General features: G+C 41.9%; 2 protein-coding genes across 2 annotated transcripts in view; one reads left to right on the top strand and one right to left on the bottom strand.

Annotated features, from left to right (window-relative positions):
• Positions 1 to 2,234: 2,234 nt before the first annotated feature.
• On the bottom strand, positions 2,235 to 16,409 carry gtf3c5 (general transcription factor IIIC, polypeptide 5). Its single transcript, XM_020465879.2, has 11 exons — positions 15,816 to 16,409; positions 15,243 to 15,441; positions 14,457 to 14,655; positions 13,974 to 14,169; positions 13,037 to 13,141; positions 12,443 to 12,557; positions 12,236 to 12,316; positions 12,040 to 12,125; positions 11,832 to 11,914; positions 9,138 to 9,280; positions 2,235 to 2,510 (listed from the first exon to the last, which is right to left on the bottom strand). The coding sequence occupies exons 1-11, from the start codon at positions 16,035 to 16,037 to the stop codon at positions 2,359 to 2,361; spliced, it is 1,581 nt and encodes a 526-aa protein (XP_020321468.1). The 5' UTR covers positions 16,038 to 16,409; the 3' UTR covers positions 2,235 to 2,358.
• Positions 16,410 to 16,529: 120 nt separating this feature from the next.
• The window catches only part of LOC109873688 (hamartin), a 35,247-nt gene continuing 33,265 nt past the window's right edge, over positions 16,530 to 18,511 (top strand). Inside the window, exon 1 of the mRNA XM_031808772.1 lies at positions 16,530 to 16,708. The gene's annotated coding sequence lies outside the window, so the exon portion shown is untranslated. The remainder of the gene's footprint in view (positions 16,709 to 18,511) is intronic.

The following is an 18,511-nucleotide window of genomic DNA, read 5'->3' on the forward strand; positions in this document are numbered from 1 at the left end:
TTTTCATTGTCAAGATTAGCAAAGTTAGGCATGACATGCCAGCAACAAAACAATGACACTATACATCCAAGTATATTTGACCAAATTATGAAAGACAAGCATTGCAATTTTCAATTCTATAAAAAGGAAGAGGTGAAAATATTATTGTTGTATATCAACAATGACAAGCCACCTGGGTCTGACAATTTAAATGGAAAATTACTGAGGATAATAGTGGACAATATCTTCAATTTAAGCCTACTAGAAAGTGTGTGCCCTCAGGCCTGGAAGAAGCTAAAGTTATTACGCTACCTAAGAGTAGTAAAGCCCCCTTTTACTGGCTCATATTCCCAACCAATCAGCCTGTTATCAACCCTGAGCAAACTTTTGGAAATAATTGTGTTTGACCAGATACAATGCTATTTTACTGTAAACAAATTGACAACAGACTTTCAGCACGCTTGTAGGGAAGTACATTCAACAAGCACAGCACCTAAACAAATGACTGATGATTGACTGAGAGAAATCGGTGCAAAAAAATATTGTGGGGGCTGTTTTATTAGACTTCAGTGCGGCTTTTGACATTATCGATCATAGTCTACTATTGGAAAAACGTATTTAGGACTAACTTATTCCTTGCCAGCCATTCCTTAACAAACTGCAGCTCTTTGTGAAATGTTACAGTCATTTCAGTTGCTGCAGTAGCTGACGTGTATAGTGTTGAGTCATCTACATACATAGCAATATTGGCTTTACTCAAAGCCAGTGGCATGTCGTTAGTAAAGATTGAAAAAAGTAAAGGGGCCTAGACAGCTGCCCTGGGGAATTCCTGATTCTACCTGGATTATGTTGGGAGAGGCTTCCATTAAAGAACACCCTCTGTGTTCTCTTAGAAAGGTAACTCCTTATCCACAATATAGTGGGTCTACCGGATGACTCAACACTGTACACGTCAGCTACTACAGCAACTGAAATGACTGCAACGTTTAACAAAGAGCTGCAGTTAGTTTCAGAATGGGTGGCAAGGTATACGTTCGTCCTAAATATTTCAAAAAACTAAAAGCATTGTATATGGGACAAATTATTCACTAAACCCTAATCTCAACTAAATCTTGTAATGAATCATGTGGAAATTGAGCAAGTTGAGGTGACTAAACTGCTTGGAGTAACCCTGGATTATTATTATTATACCACTGTTATTATCGAAACATATTGATACAATAGTAGTTAAGATGTGGAGAAGCCTGTCCATAATATAGCACTTGTCTGTTTTTTTACAACACTTTCAACAAGGCACTACAGGCCCTAGTTTTGTTGCACCTGGACTACTGTTCAGTTGTGTGGTCATGGTGCCACAAAGAGGGACTTGGCTCAGAACAAGGTAGCTGACTGGTCCTTGGATGTACACAGAGAGCTAACAATAATAATATGCATGTCAATCTCTCCTGGCTCAAAGTGGAGATTGACTTCATCACTACTTGTATTGGTGAGCGGTATTGACATGTTGAACCAAGCTGTCTGTTTGAACTACTGGCACACTGTTCAGACACCCATGCAAAGCCCACAAGAAATGCCTCGATAGGTCTTTTCATTGTCCACAAGGCCAGAACAGACTATGGGAGGCGCACAGTGCTACATAGAGTCATGACTACATGAAACTCTCCCACATCAAATAACTCATGCAAGCAGTAAAATGATTTAAGAATAAAAATACACATTATGGAACAGCGGGGACTGTGAAGAGACACAAACACAGGCACTTGCACACACATAGATTTTGAGTCGTAGATCTGTGGGAGGAGTGGCCTAAGGGCACACAATGTGTTGTCAATGTATTGTAATGTTTTAAAAATTGTATAACTGACAATTTTGCTGGACCCCAGGAATCCATAATAAATACAAATCAGAGCTCATCTCGTTACTACATATTTTGCAGCTCATGTAACTTAATCTATACAGTTTAGAGATTAGTTAGGTGTCAAGAGAATATGCAGACAGGCAGCAAAACAAATGGCATCCTGGTGGATGGTGTACAGGTATGTGACCGTGGGTATGGGCAGTAGTATGCATGGTGACAGAGTTAGACACAGACACATGCTATTTTTGGAGGTGTGTTGAAAGTGTTTCTTGTCACTTTTTCCATTGGTTATTGTTATGTGTACAGCCAGAAACTCACCAACTAATAGCTTATTGATAACTGATACACTTCTCCTGAATACATTTTTCCATTGTGGACAATAAGGAAAGATCACTCCTCAACTTAAACACATTTATTCACACTAATTTGCAAATACACAAAAAAGTATGTTTGTATAGAGAACGAAGCAAGTTTGTACAATTCCAGTCCATTTCTCAGGGCAGGGGTAGACGTGTCCATCCTCACATATAATCCAGCATCTCTGTCTGCATCTCATTGTCACTCCCCTCTGAGGGATGAAACTCATCTTCCTCATTCTCCTCTTCATCATCCTCTCCACTTTCTGGGGTCTTTCGCCTGGGAATAGAACTCTCCGGCCCAGAAGAGTATGGAGCTGCAGAAAGCACAGATATACTGTATGATGGACTAAAACATTCAATATCCCCATAATTGATTAAAATCTTACAGAAACAAGTCAAACGATACACACAAACTCACTTATTTAATGGACAATTCATTTATGCACAGGTTATCTAACATGCTATACTGAACAAAAATATAAAAAGCAACATGTAAAGTGTTGGACCCATGTTTCATGAGCTGAAATAAAAGATCCCAGAAATGTTCCATACGTACAAAAAGTTATTACTCTCAAATGCTGTGCACAGATTTGTTTAAATATCTGTTAACATTTCTCTATTGCCAAGTTAATCCATCTACCTGACAGGTGTGGCATGTCAAGAAGCTGATTAAACAGCACGATCATTACACAGGTGCACCTTGTGCTGGGGACAAAAGGCCACTCGGAAATGTGCCATTTGTCACATAACGCCACAGATGTCTCAAGTTGAGGGTGTGTGAAATCGGCATGCTGACTGCAGGAATGTCCACCAGAGCTGTTGCCAGAAATTGTAATATTATTTTCTCTACAATGTCATTTTAGAGAATTTGCAGTACGTCCAACTGGCCTCACAACAGCAGACCGCGTGTATGGCGTCAAGTGGGCGAGTATTTTGCTGATGTCAACATTGTGAACAGAGTGCCCCATGGTGAAGTAATGGTATAGGCTCGGCCTAAGCTACGGACAATGAACACAACTGCATTTTAGCAATGGCAATTTGAATACACAGCAACCATAACGAGATCCTGAAGCCCATTATCGTGCCACTTATCCGCCGCCATCACTGCGTGTTTCACCATGATAATGCACAGACCCATGTCGCAAGGAACTGTACACAATTCCTGGAAGCTGAAAATATCCCAGTTCTTCCATGACCTGCGTACTCATTGAGCATGTTTGAGACGTGTACGACAGCGTGTTCCAGTTCCCGTCAATATCCAGCAACTTTGTACAGCCATTGAAGAGGAGTGGGACAACATGGTACAGGCCACAATCAACAGCCTGATCAACTCTATGCAAAGTAGATGTGTCGTGCTGCATGAGGCAAATGGTGGTCACATCAGATACAGACTGGTTGTCTGATCCATGCCCCTAAGGTTTCTATGACCAACAGATGCACACAAATTCAGCAAAAATAGAAACGTCATCCCACTGTCAACTGCGTTTATTTTCAGCAAACTTAACATGTGTAAATATTTGTATGAACAGAAGACTCAACAACTTTTTTATTTAACCAGGTAGGCTAGTTGAGAACAAGTTCTCATTTACAACTGTGACCTGGCCAAGATAAAGCAAAGCAAAGCAACAAACAGAGTTACACAGGAAACAAACAAAGTCAATAATACAGTATAAAAAGTCTATATACAGTGTGTGCAACTGAGGTAGGATAACAGAGGCAATAAATAGGCCGTAGTGACAAAATAATTATAATACAGTAATTAAACACTGGAGTGATCGATGTGCAGAAGATGAGTGTACAAGTAGAGATACTGGGGTGTAAAGGAGCAAAAATAAATCAAATAGATAACAGTACGGGGATGGGGTAGTTGGATGGGCTATTTACAGATAGGCTATGTACAGGTGCAGTGAGCTGCTCTGACAGCTGGTGCTTAAAGCTAGTGAGGGAGATAGGAGTCTCCAGCATCAGTGATTTCTGCAGTTCTTTCCAGTCATTGGCAGCAGAGAACTGGAAGGAAATGCGGCCGAAGGAGGAGTTGGCTTTGGGGGTGACTAGTGAAATATACCTGCGGGAGCGTTTGCTACGGATGGGTGCTGCTATGGTGACCAGTGAGCAAAGACTTATAGATGATGACCTGGAGCCAGTGGGTTTGGCGACGAATATGAAGCGAGGGCCAGCCAACGAGTGTACAGGTCGCAGTGGTGGGTGGTATATGGGGCTTTGGTGACAAAACGGATGGCACTGTGATAAACTGCATCCAGTTTGCTGAGTAGAGTGTTGGAGGCTATTTTGTAAATGATATCGCCGAAGTCAAGAACCGGTAGGATAGTCAGTTTTACGAGGGTATGTTTGGCAGCATGAGTGAAGGATGCTTTGTTTGCGAAATAGGAAACTGATTCTAGATTTAATTTTGGATTGGGCATGCTTAATGTGAGTCTGGAAGGAGAGTTTACAGTCTAACCAGTCACCTAGGTATTTGTAGTTGTCCACATATTCTAAGTCAGAACCGTCCAGAGTAGTGATGTGGGGCAGGCGGGCAGGTGAAGAGCATACATTTAGTTTTACTTGCATCTAAGAGCAGTTGGAGGCCACGGAAGGAGAGTTGTATGACATTGAAGCTCATCTGGAGGTTAGTTAACAGTGTCCAAAGAAGGACCAGAAGCATACAGAATGGTGTCGTCTGCGTAGAGGTGGATCAGAGAATCTCCAGCAGCAAGAGCGACATCATTGATGTATTCAGAGAAGAGAGTCTGCCAGAGGTCCGGACAACAGGCCCTCCGATTTGACACACTGAACTCTGAGAAGTAGTTGGTGAACCAGGCGAGGCAGTCATGAGAGAAACCAAGGCTGTTGAGTCTGCCGATAAGAATGTGGTGATTGACAGTCGAAAGCCTTGGCCAGGTCGATGAATACGGCTATACAGTATTGTCTCTCATCGATGACGGTTATGATATCGTTTTGTACCTTGAGCGTGGCTGAGGTGCACCCGTGACCAGCTCGGAAACCAGATTGCATTGCGGAGAAGGTACGGTGGAATTCTAAATGGTCGGTGATCTGTTTGTTAACTTGGCTTTCGAGGACTTTAGAAAGTAGAGGTCGACCGATTATGATTTTTCAACACCGATACCGATTATTGGAGGACCAAAAAGGACGATACCGATTAAAATCAGCCGATTGTTTTGAAATGTATTTGTAATTATGACAATTACAACAATACTGAATGAACACTTATTTTAACTTAATATAAGACATCAATAAAATCAATTTAGCCTCAAGTAAATAATGAAACATGTTCAATTTGGTTTAAATAATGCAAAAACAAAGTGTTGGAGAAGAAAGTAAGAGTGCAATATGTGCCATGTAAGAAAGCTAACGTTTCAGTTCCTTGCTCAGAACATATGAAAGCTGGTGGTTCCTTTTAACATGAGTCTTCAATATTCCCAGGTAAGAAGTTTTAGGTTGTAGTTATTATAGGACTATTTCCTTCTACACCATTTGTATTTCATTAACCTTTGACTATTGGATGTTCTTATAGGCACTTTAGTATTGCCAGTGTAACAGTATAGCTTCCGTCCCTCTCCTCGCTCCTCCCTGGGCTCGAAGCAGCAACACAACAGTCACCATCGAAGCAGCGTTACCCATGCAGAGCAAGGGGAACAACTACTAGAAGGCTCAGAGCGAGTGACGTTTGAAACGCTATTAGCGCACGCTAACTCGCTAGTCATTTCACTTCGGTTACACCAGCCTCATCTCGGGAGTTGATAGGCTTGAAGTCATAAACAGCGCAATGCTTGACGCACAACGACGAGCTGCTGGCAAAACGCACAAAAGTGCTGTTTGAATGAATGTTTACGCGCCTGCTTCTGCCTACCACCGCACAGTCAGATACTTAGATACTTGCATGCTTGTATGCTCAGTCAGATTATATGCAACGCAGAACACGCTAGATAATATCTAGTAATATCATCAACCATGTGTAGTTAACTAGTGATTATGATTTATTGTTTTTTATAAGATAAGTTTAATGCTAGCTAGCAACTTACCTTGGCTTACTGCATTCGCGTAAGAGGAAGTCTCCTTGTGGAGTGCAACGAGAAAGAGGCAGGTCGTTATTGCGTTGGACTAGTTAAGGTTGCCAGATTGGATCCCTCGAGCTGACAAGGTGAAAATCTGCCGTTCTGCCCCTGAACAAGGCAGTTAACCCACAGTTCCTAGGCAGTCATTGAAAATAAGAATGTGTTCTTAACGGATTTGCCTAGTTAAATAAAGGTATATATATATAAATTTAAATTGGCGCCCAAAAATACAGATTTCCGATTGTTATGAAAACTTGAAATCGGCCCTAATTAATCTGCCATTCCGATTAATTGGTTGACCTCTATTAGAAAGGCAGGGTAGGATAGATATAGGTCTGTAGCAGTTTGGGTCTAAAGTGTCTCCCCCTATGAAGAGGGGGATGACCGCGGCAGCTTTCCAATATTTGGGGATCTCAGATGATACGAAAGAGGTTGAACAGGCTAGTAATGGGGGTTGCAACAATTTCAACAGATAATGTTAGAAAGGGTCCAGATTGTCTAGCCCGGCTGATTTGTAGGGGTCCAGATTGTCTAGCCCGGCTGATTTGTAGGGGTCCAGGTTCTGCAGCTCTTTCAGAACATCATCTTTCTGGAACTGAGACATACTGAACAAGTTCCACAGACATGTTACTAATACGTCCCTGAACAAAGGGGGGGGGGGCACCAGCTGCATTAAGTACTGCAGTGCATCTCCTCCTCATGGACTGCACCAGATTTGCCAGTTCTTGCTGTGAGATGTTACCCCACTCTTCCACCAAGGCACCTGCAGGTTCCCGGACATTTCTGGGGGGGAATGGTCCTAGCCCTCACCCTCCAATCCAACAGGTCCCGGCCGTGCTCAATGGGATTGAGATCCGAGCTCTTCGCTGGCCATGGCAGAACACTGACATTCATGTCTTGCAGGAAATCACGCACAGAACGAGCAGTATGGCTGGTGGCATTGTCATGCTGGAGGGTCATGTCAGGATGAGCCTGCAGGAAGGGTACCACATGAGGAGGAGGATGTCATCCCTGTAACGAACAGCGTTGAGATTGCCTGCAATGACAACAAACTCAGTCCGGTGATGCTGTGACACACCGCCTCAGACCATGACGGACCCTCCACCTCCAAATTGATCCCGCTCCAGAGTACAGGCCTCGTTGTAACAATCATTCTTTCGACGATAAACGCAAATTTGATCATCACTCCTGGTGAGACAAAACCGTGACTCATCAGTGAAGAGCACTTTTTGCCAGTCCTGTCTGGTCCAGCGACAGTGTGGTTGTGACCATAGGTGACGTTGTTGCTGGTGATGTCTGGTGAGGACCTGCCTTACAACAGGCCTACAAGCCCTCAGTCCAGCCTCTCTCAGCCTATTGCGGACAGTCTGAGCACTGATGGAGGGATTGTGCATTCCTGGTGTAACTCGGGCAGTTGTTGTTGCCATCCTGTACCTGTCCCGCAGGTGTGAAGTTCAGATGTACCAATCCTGTGCAGGTGTTGTTACACGTGGTCTGCCTCTGCGAGGACGATCAGCTGTCCATTATGTAGCGCTGTCTTAGGCATCTCACAGGACGGACATTGCAATTTATTGCTCTGGCCAAATCTGCAGTCCTCATGCCTCCTTGCAGCATGCCTAAGGCACGTTCATGCAGATGAGCAGGGACCCTGGGCATCTTTCTTTTGGTGTTTTTCAGAGTCAGTAGCAAGGTCTCTTTAGTGTCCATAGGTTTTCATAACTGTGACCTTAATTGCCTACCGTCTATAAACTGTTAGTATCTTAATGACCGTTCCACAGATGCATGTTCATTAATTGTTTCATTGACCAGGCATGGGGAAAGTGTTTAAACCCTTTACAATGAAGATCTGTGAAGTTATTTGGACTTTTACAAATTATCTTTGAAGGACAGGGTCCTGAAAAAGGGATGTTTATGTATTCCCAGTTATGTGAAATCCATCAATTAGGGTCTAATGAATGCATTTCAATTGACTGATTTGAAACTGTTTGAAGTTGCCCGTTGCGTTTATATTTTTCTTCAGTATAGATGCACCCATTGTTCCCACACTTGCACACCGGCAGTGGGGAAGTAACCACAACCTCAGAAAGACAGACTGTTGTGTCCAGAGCTAGAGGGAAGTATTATCATGGTGACTGGGCCAGCAGCATGGTTAATCTTGGACCACACTAGTTCACTTCACATCAGGGATAGCGGAAGTAGGGTCGCTGAAGGTGTGGCCGAATTCCCTGGTCAGATAAGTGAAATAGACATCAACTGTAGGCCTATAACCTCTCACATGAAGCATAATATAATATTAACTCCTGCTGAATTATTCATTTCTTGCAGTAAATTCATAAACCAAATGTCAATTTTGTCTCGGGAACAGGAGTGTAGAAATGCTATCTTTTTCAGCAATATAAAAGCTGACAGTATTCCAACCAACCACATAAAATATGCATCCAAGAAGAACTGCAATATTACCAGAAACAAGTTGGATCATTTTCCCAGCCTTTCATTTCCTTAAAACCAGTCAAACTGAGGTTCTTTGGACATTTCGAATAACAAAATTGCCTACCAAATGTTGGAAATTATATGTAAAAAGTATAGGCATATCAACTATTTTTTCATGCACAACATCTGAACATTAATAAAAAGCAGCTTGACCTGTGGGAAGGACTGTAGTCATCACTTGTTGTGTTTAGTAACAGTTCTATCCCTGACCAGGGGGTTCTCCTTCAACTCTTATGAAAGAACTGCAATTCAACACACACACACACACACACACACACACACACACACACACTCAAAACCCCCTAAACACCATGAAGTCAAACTCTGCCAGGTCGATCATAGGTGAATGCTGCTCCAGTGTTAGAGAGATCTCACCTGACCTCTTGGCACGGATAACCTGCTTGATCATGGAGGACATGATATCTCGGAGGTCATCAGAGGTGTGGGACAGACACCAGCCATCCCTCTCGTCACACTCCTCCTCCTGGCCATCGTTCCGACTGATCACGTTCCTTATGCTGAGCCAGGAGCAGGGTCAAAACATTAGACACAAACAGACAACATGCAGAGACCTTTGCCACTGCAATTCCAAAGGAGATTAGTCCAAATATACAGTGCCTTCAGAAAGTATTCACACCCCTTGAATTTTTCCACATTTTGTTGTTACAGCTGTAACTTAAAATTGATTAAACTTAAGATGTTTTTATGTCACTGGCCTACACACCAAAACCCATAATGTCAAAGGGGAACTATGTTTTTCAAAATGTTTACAAATGAAAAGTTGAAATGTCTTGAGTCAATAAGTATTCAACCCCTTTGTTATGGCAAGCCTAAATAAGTTCAGGAGTAAACATTTGTTTAACAAGTCACATAAAGTAGCATGGACTCACTGTGTGCAGTAATTGTGTTCAACATGATTTTTTTATGACTACCTCATCTCTGTACCCCACACACTCCCGAGTGGCGCAGCGGTCTAAGGCACTGCATCTTAGTGCTAGGGGTTTCACTACATACCCTGGTTTGATTCCAGGCTGTATCACAACTGGCCGTGATTGGGAGTCCCATAGGGACACACACAATTGGCCCAGCGTCATTCGGGTTAGGCCGTCATTGTAAATAAACATATATTCTTAACTGACTTGCCTAGTTAAATAAAAGGTTAAATTAAAAATTAAAAACATACAGATAATTGTAAGGTCCCTCAGTCGAGCAGTGAATTTCAAACAGATTCAACCACAAAGATCAGGGAGGATTTCCAAAGCCTCTCAAGGAAGGGCACCTACTGGTAGATGGGTAAAAAAAAAAAAAAAAAAAAGCAGACAATGAATATCCTTTTGAGCATGGTGAAGTTATGAATTACACTTTGAAGGTGTATCAAAACACCCAGTCACTACAAGGATACAGGCGTTCTTCCTAACTCAGTTGCCAGAGAGGAAGGAAACCGCTTAGGGATTTGACCATGTGGACAATGGTGAATTTAAAACACTTACAGGTTTTAATGGCTGTGTTACTCTACAATTCTAACCTAATTGACAGAGTGAAAAGGAGGAGGCATGTACAGAACAAAATCAAATAAAAATCTAACCTTGCATCTTGTTTGCAACATGGCACTAAAGTAATACTGCAAAATAATTAACTTTTTGTTCTGAATACAAAGTGTTATGTTTGGGACAAATCCAATACATTACAGAGTACCACTCTCCATATTTTCAAGCATAGTGGCTGTTGCATCATGTTGTGGGTATGCTTGTAATTGTTAAGGACTGCAGAGTTATTCCTGGAAAAGAAAGAATGGAGCTAAGCACAGGCAAATACCTAGAGGAAACTCTGCTTCAGTCTGCTTAACCAACAGTCACTGGGAAATGAAATCACCTTTCAACAGGGCAATAACCTAAAACACAACGCCAAATCTACAACACCTGAAAATGTTTATCTAGCAATGATCAACAACCAATTTCACAGAGCTTGAAGAATTTTGAAAACAATACAATTGGGAAATGTTGCACAATCCAGGTGTGGAAAGCACTTAGAGACTTACCCAGAAAGACTCACAGCTGTAATCAATGCCAAACAAGCTTCTACAAAGTAGAAGTAATACTTATGTAAATTAGATATTTCTGTATTTAAAAAAATAAATAAAATATATGACTGTCAGTATGGGGTATTGTGTGTACATGGGTGAGAAAAATAATACATTTAATTCATTTTGAATTCAGGCTGTAAAACAACAAAATGTGGAATAATTCAAGGGGTATGATTACTTTCTGAAGGCACTGTAGTTATGTTTAGACTGTATTATTAAATAAATCCAAAGAAAGGTCCCTTGGGGGAAGGATGTTTGGCATACCTTAGAATAATTAATAAAGTTAGGCAATTTTTCACATTTTGGCCTTACACACACCTTATTTTAGACACTACAACAATGACTCTATAGATGCTAAAAAAAACTATTATTGGTGTTATTTGAAACCTTACCGTGTGCTCAAAACCATTTAATTATTTAAATTAAAGGCCAATCACAGCCCTCCTTTAGGATTGCATATTTAGTAAGTCACCAGCAGAAGGAGTTCCTTTGAATCCATTTTCCCATTCAATATATTGGTGTTGCTCATAAAATGTATCATAACTTCAAAAGTAGCAGAGCACCAACTCTGGAAATGTTATGTACTTGTAGAGTATATTGTTTAAAACAATATGCCAAATAATGAACATCAAAAAGGGTACTTAAGAAATGTAGGTTTATATTTTTAAAGAACCATAAATGAATGTACAGAAATTGTATTCTTAATCTCAACACTAGTCATATTTCAGAGCACACAGTACTGTTTAAAATGACACTACGTCTGGCTTTGTAGCATCTACTGACTCATTGTTGTAGTGTCTTAAAGAAGACTTGGTAAGGCTAAAATGTTAAACATAATTATTCTGGATACAGATTTTTTTTTAAAGGTTTGCCAAACATCCTTCCCCCAAATGACCTTTCTATGGATTTTATTCCAGGAAGATCCAAAACAAATATATTTGGGCAAATCTCTAATGGAATCACCCATATACCATGTTAGATTATACCTCTCCACATCCAGATCACAGAGCTGGTAGAACATCTGCCTGTGGGGGGGCAGGGTCCCATCTCGGAATATGTATGAGGAATCCTGGACAAACAGGAGACAGGGTAAAAGGAGGTTGGTATCTGAGGTCTTATTACTGTGACATTCTTGTTAGTACAGTATAATATTTATAGAGTGAGTAAGTTGTGGGGAAGACTATAGTCTCTTACCTTGAGCTGGTATCTGGTTATATTTGCACTACGTCCACCAGCAGGGCCCTCAGGAGGTAAATCTGTCACATTAGCAGCCTGGGGCACTGAACAACAAAGAGGGACATTAGTGAGACAATCCTCACTAATACACACGGACACACACACGCAAGCACAGACCCAGTCACACACACCAGACATATACCCAGTTACCCACCTGCTTTGTTAAGTGTGATTGGCAGGGTATAGTTGAAAGTGCTCCTCTTGGCCTTCACTGGCATGTCATTTATAGTATATCCTAAAGACAGTCACAGGGGGGAAAACACAGTCTCATAAAACAACGCATGATTAACAAAGGCTGTGGAATTAAATTGTCCCTCCAGATTAGATTGAACCAAACCTCCACCCTGCCCCCACTCCTCACCATGCTTGGTACTGCAGCGGATCCTGAAATCCAGCACCTGGTATTTCTTGGCCTCTGGTGTCTTGCAAGGGTCGTAGCCAAATCTCACCCAGAGGCTCCTCCAGGGGCCTGTCACCTAGAGGATATACATAACCGATTTCAATAGAATTTGTATGGCAAATAAGAACAATGGGCTGTTCTGTTGACTCACTCAATGATTATATTGCGAGGACTCGTTCTGTTTTTCCCACTACACTTTAATTTAATATTCATGTTTGCGTCTTCTTTCTCTCTTGCCACCATCCATTTCTACTTCTCTCAAGAGGTTCATTTCAAGTCAAGTGAATTGAATAAGACATGGCATGTAAATAGAGAGATGCTCTATTTCCCTTTATTGACCCCCTGTTGGTCTGGGTCTGCTCACCATATAGATTAGTTAGGTGTCAGAGAATATGCAGACAGCCAAACAATTGGCATCCTGATGAATGGTATACAGGTATGTGACCTTGAGCTTGGGCTGTAGTATCCATGGTGACAGTTAGATAGCAGACATATACTATTTTTGTAGATATGTTTTCTATCGCTTTTTCCATTGGCTGGTCTAGGTCTCCTCACCATATAGTAGGCCATGATAGGGAGCAGCAGCTTCAGTTTATCAGGGTGGAGGTCCAGGTTGGCCTTGACTGCGTACCCGGACCAGATGGGCCGGCTCTCAAACATCTACACACAGTGTAGTTTGGGAAAAGTTAACACAGGTGAGATATCAAAGGAATAGACTAAACATTTCTGATATGGACAATTTCCATAGAAAAATACCATAGGAACATCCTTTATACATGGTCATGTAAAAAAAAAAATCTATAAAAATAGGTGGACAGGTAATGCCAGTGATGTAGTTGTAAAAATAAGCGGGTAAACTCTGATCACCGGTCGCGGTGAAAAACGTAACGCTCCCTATACTTTCAATGTACAGTACCAGTCAAAAGTTGACACACCTACTCATTCAAGGGATTCTTTATTTTTAGTATTTTCTACATTGTAGAATAGTGAAGCATCAAAACTACACATGCGGGGATCATCGTTCACCTACTCTGCGTCTCACAAAGACACGATGGTTTGAACCAAAAATCAGACCAAAGGACAGATTTCCACTGGTCTAATGACCATTGCTCTTATTACCTGGCCCAAGCAAGTCTCTTCTTATTGGTGTCCTTTAGCAGTGGTTTCTTTGCAGCAATTAGACCATAAAGGCCTGATTCACGCAGTCTCCTCTGAACAGTTAATATTGAGATGTGTCTGTTACTTGAACTCTATGAAGCATTTACTTGGGCTGAAATTTCAGAGGCTGGTAACTTTAATGAACTTCTGTCTTGAAATAGCAGTAGAATAAAACAAACAAAGGCTCAAACTGAAAAAAGCTATGTTCCTATGCATATGTAATTAACACGTCTGTGATTAACAATAATACAAATTGTATAAAACATCACCCACTGTGTGTGACCTCCTGCAGTCTTCACAATAACCTCAGTAACCCAATGTAAAGTATACTAACCTCCTTCAGTTGTTCCTCTGCCTTTATGTCACTGGGGTGAACACACACTCTCTTCCAGTTGACCTTGGCAGCCTCCAGGGGCTCAGTGGGGATGTTCTGGTCGTTAAAAGTGAGGAAGATGGCATTATGAGGCCGACGGGCTCGACTCAAACCAATCAGATTATCCCTGGAGACTGTTGGGGGACAATGGCCTTCTCTGCACGGAAGACACAAGACCACAATGGTTTAGCTAATAATTCCTACAGGTTGGCCAATGGCCAAATCTATTAGCACCTGCATCTTTATAACTAAATAAGGGGCTTCCTGTCTTGCTCCTGTTGTGGAACACACCATTTTGTAAAGTTCTTGTTGTTGGGAATTCTTATGCATAATTGCTGACACACATGTTGACTTCCATTGGCATATTTGTTTCTGAGCTGAACACACTACCTCTGATGAGGGTGAAACTGTGTAGTGTAACACTGCTCCAATGCCCCTGCTTACTTGTGTTGGATTTCAGGTCGGTAGTTATAGTCCACAGCACTGTCCAGGCGAGAGAAGATGGGTGGAGGAAGGAAGAGGGGCACAGGCTGCTCAAAGAACTCATTATTCTCTGGTTTACGCAAGATGATCTTATCGTAGAGGGATGTGTGTGAGCCGTCCTTTGCTGAATGCACCGCAAGATACTGGAAGTCTGCCATCCCTGCAACAATTCACAATATACACTGAGTGTACAAAACATTAAGAAAAACATTCCTAATATTGAGCAGCGCAAGTCCAATGCTTCCCACAGTTGTGTCAAGTTGGCTCGAAATCCTTTGGGTGGTGGACCATTCTCGATACACACAGGAAGCTGTTGAGAGTGAAAAACCCAGCAGTGTTGCAGTTCTTGACACAAACCAGTGCACCTGGCACCTACGACCATAGTTCAAGGGCACTAAAATATTTGGTCTTGCACCTTCAACCTCAATTGAGACGTACAATCCGTATCAAGGCTTAAAAACCCTTATTTAAGCCATCTCCTCCTCTTCATCTACACTCACTGAAGTGGATTTAACAAGTGACATCAGTAAGGGATCATAGCTTTAGCCTGGATTCACCTGGTCAGTCTGCCATGGAAAGAGCAGGTGTTCTTAATGTTTTGTACACTTAGTGTACAACTTACATCAACAAATACACAATTAAGAGTAATAACAGCACAGAGCAGAGTAGGGAGGCAATGGGAAGGAATCATAAAGCGATATAAAGGGGTCACAGACATTCAAGTGTTTGAAGTTTAAGAAGTTGAACCTTGGAATTTGTATGTTGTCCCAATGACACCCAGGATGTCCATGCTGATTTGGGCTTCCTTGGGGTTGCCTTTACGCACCCTCCTTTTCATGCGCAGCAGCAGGTTGGTGGAGGGGTAACGGTTTCCACAGACAGGGTGACAGAACGGGTCCTGGGGACGAAAGCGAAGTTCCAACCGTCTGCTGGGGTCAGCATAGGTCTGTGGAGAAGCACTTCCTTTTTAGTTCATCATCATTATTATTATGAACAACACAAATAGTGGTGGTGATTATGGGAACAACATGTGAGCAGGTATGTGTGTCTGAAATAGCTAACACCGGTTACCTACAGTAAACTAATATGGTGTGAATTATAAAATGTCTAGTTAAAATATGTCGCTAGCTATATACAGACACACACACACACACACACACACACACACACACACACACACACACACACACACACACACACACACACACACACACACATATATATATGCATAAACATTGCAAGCAGAGTAACGTAGCAAGCGAGTGACAAGTCGCGGATGCGCTGATCGGCGTGTGTAGCTAGCTAGAATTGCTTGCTCACCTTGGACATCCCTTGTATACCCCCAATACTTTCCAGCATCTTGTCCACATTGGAGATAATACCTGGATATTCCACACAGACGAGTTTATTGTCCTCTGATAGGGAAAGAGTCGACGAACTCTCAGGCACAACAATGGCAGTGAACGTCTCATCACTTGTGCTGCCGGAGCCAGTTATCTCTTTCATTGTAAAATTCAAATCGTCCAACCCCGATGCTGCCATCTCACCTTTGGATAAATAACTGTCACAGTTTGCGTTATTTGAATGCCTTTAAGTTGACTAATTAGCTAAACAATTTACAGATTGAAGTGTGGTTTTCTGATTCGTAAAAAGCTCAAACATTTCGACCAATAAATCCTTACGGGTGGAAACAATTGGAAGTGTTTATAGTTCCGACCAGAGAGAACGATTAGACTTGACGAATATCGGCTATGGAAGAAGCATGTTTGATGTCAGCTCCAATATTTAGTTTATCCCTATAAACCTCTTAGGCTATATTCAGCCAGGTCTAATAATTCTCACTACGGTCAGTATTATGCGTGATCCTTGGAACAGCCTAAGTATCCTGATAGCACAGACCCTCAAACTAGATCTGAAGTCTAAGCAATTTAAAGCCAGAAGGGGGCAGGAGAGAGACAGACTAGTGTAACGATTGTCAGTCTGTACTGCAAGAAAAAAGGCCATACAATTAAGTTAAGGTCAGGTTTTGGTTTAAGCATCAGGTGTGTCCTTGTGGTCTCTCTCGTGCTGCTAACATTCCTTCACCTACCAACTTCCCCATACTGGGCTTAAACCAGTGATCCTCTACTTGACATTCCAACAGGTTGAACCACCTGAAAGCTATCAACTGGATGGCTCCATCCAGGACATTTCAAGCTAACGTTAGCTGTGGAGTGAGTTTATGGCACGTTCTTAATTGTGTTACACTAGCTACAAGTCGAACGGACATTTCCACCACTTTATAAACAGTTATTATGCTTTTAATATATATGCGCTAAAGACTTCATACACATTTTGATGTTGTATCGCTTTTGTTTGTCATACTGCACGATTCCTCGGACAGAAGATGGCGCCGACAGAGAAAGGCGATATTTTACGGGCTCCAACCCAACTTTGCCATTAAGTGACTTCTTTTCGTGTTTAGGTGGGCCACCTGGTACTCACTTCCAGTGTGCTCCCACGCAAATCAAGTACTGTACTTTGGTAAAAAGACATAAGGTTCCGTTTGCAACACTGATGTAAAAATGGTATCCACAAGTTCATTTGACTCTGGGGAAGTAGATAAAGGGCCTCACTGTCAAAATCCTGAAATCTCCCTTTAATGTATACTTCGGTCTTACACATAACATTGAAATGTTTGGATATTGTCTCAGATTGATAAAGCCACTTGTAATTTTCCTCACCCTATTGATACATTTTCTCTTGCCAACTTGAAATGCTATATCAGTTGTATCACCATTTTAAAAGTTTACTTTACGCTAAACTCCAATTTGGGATCCTGCCCCCAGAGTTTCCTTGTTATTTAGAAAAGGAGTGATCTGGTCTTGCTGTTAGAAACTTTGAAACAGTGGTTTGTGCATTTGTTTCATGTCCTCCTCCCTCAAGTGTGGTGTAATCTGTATACTCTCATAACATCCTCCATCAGAAAGAGAATCTGATTATACAGAGAAGTAATATTAGATCAGCAAAGCAAGTTGTGTTAGAATATGTTGGAAAGGCCTACAATTTAGCAATGTTCTATTTAGTGATAGACATTTCTGTTTACTTTTTTAAAATCCGACTTCTGTGCCTTAAGGGCAATATAAGCTAATATGATGTGACTCAAGATAAACAGTATATGTTTTCCATTGGCTTCTTGTTTTTTTGTAGGCTTGATGATGTCTGGTGTCCTTCTGATAGATAGTCAAGTCGTGAAACTTTTGTTTTGACGTCCTGTTTCAGTTTTACCGCTTCAGATTAATTCCAACACAGTCACAGTGTATATTACAAATAACTATATTTCACTCCATCCCCTGAAATGGAGATGATTTTGGTGTGTAACAGCTGTTTGAATAAGAACCCTAGTGCCATGCTTTTCTAGAGTAGAGCCAGATAAGGCATTCGTGCTTCCTGCGTCAGGATGTATTATGAAGTTCTGTGCTTTGCGTGAGATGAGACGGTAGAAGAGGTCATGCTGGGAGAAACAATTTGTCATGTGGTGTGGTGGAGCCTGGGTGTCACACGGAGTGGGATCTAGCACCTCTGTCTATTGGTCCGTGCTCCTGTGTCTCCCAGATTACGGCTGTGTTGGGTGCTATCTCTGTGGAGGGACTGCACTCCTCCCTGTCGAGCCGCTGGCATGTTTCCGACCGTTACAGTGTGGGGCAGCCATGATAAGACTATCACACACCCACCATTGCCCAGCAAGGCCTGCTGTATAGCCCCAGATTTCACCCTCTCTCTTTCCACCTCTTTTTCTATCTCTTTTAAATTTTCACTCTTTCCTTGTTGACCCTGCTCAGTCCTCACTCCTTTTTAATCTTCTCTCCCTTCCCTCTCTCCTCTTCTCTCTCTCAATGCATCATGTGCAGTCAGAAGCCCATGCCTTGCAGCTGATTGTGTGGCGGTTGGAAAGGCAAAGCCATTTTTGGATGATGAACTGCCTCAGAGCTGCAGCGAAGATGGCTGCTGCCATTATTGTCATTCTGATCCACTGC

The sequence above is a fragment of the Oncorhynchus kisutch genome, linkage group LG29 (genome assembly GCF_002021735.2).
Source record: "Oncorhynchus kisutch isolate 150728-3 linkage group LG29, Okis_V2, whole genome shotgun sequence".
NCBI lineage: Eukaryota > Metazoa > Chordata > Actinopteri > Salmoniformes > Salmonidae > Oncorhynchus > Oncorhynchus kisutch.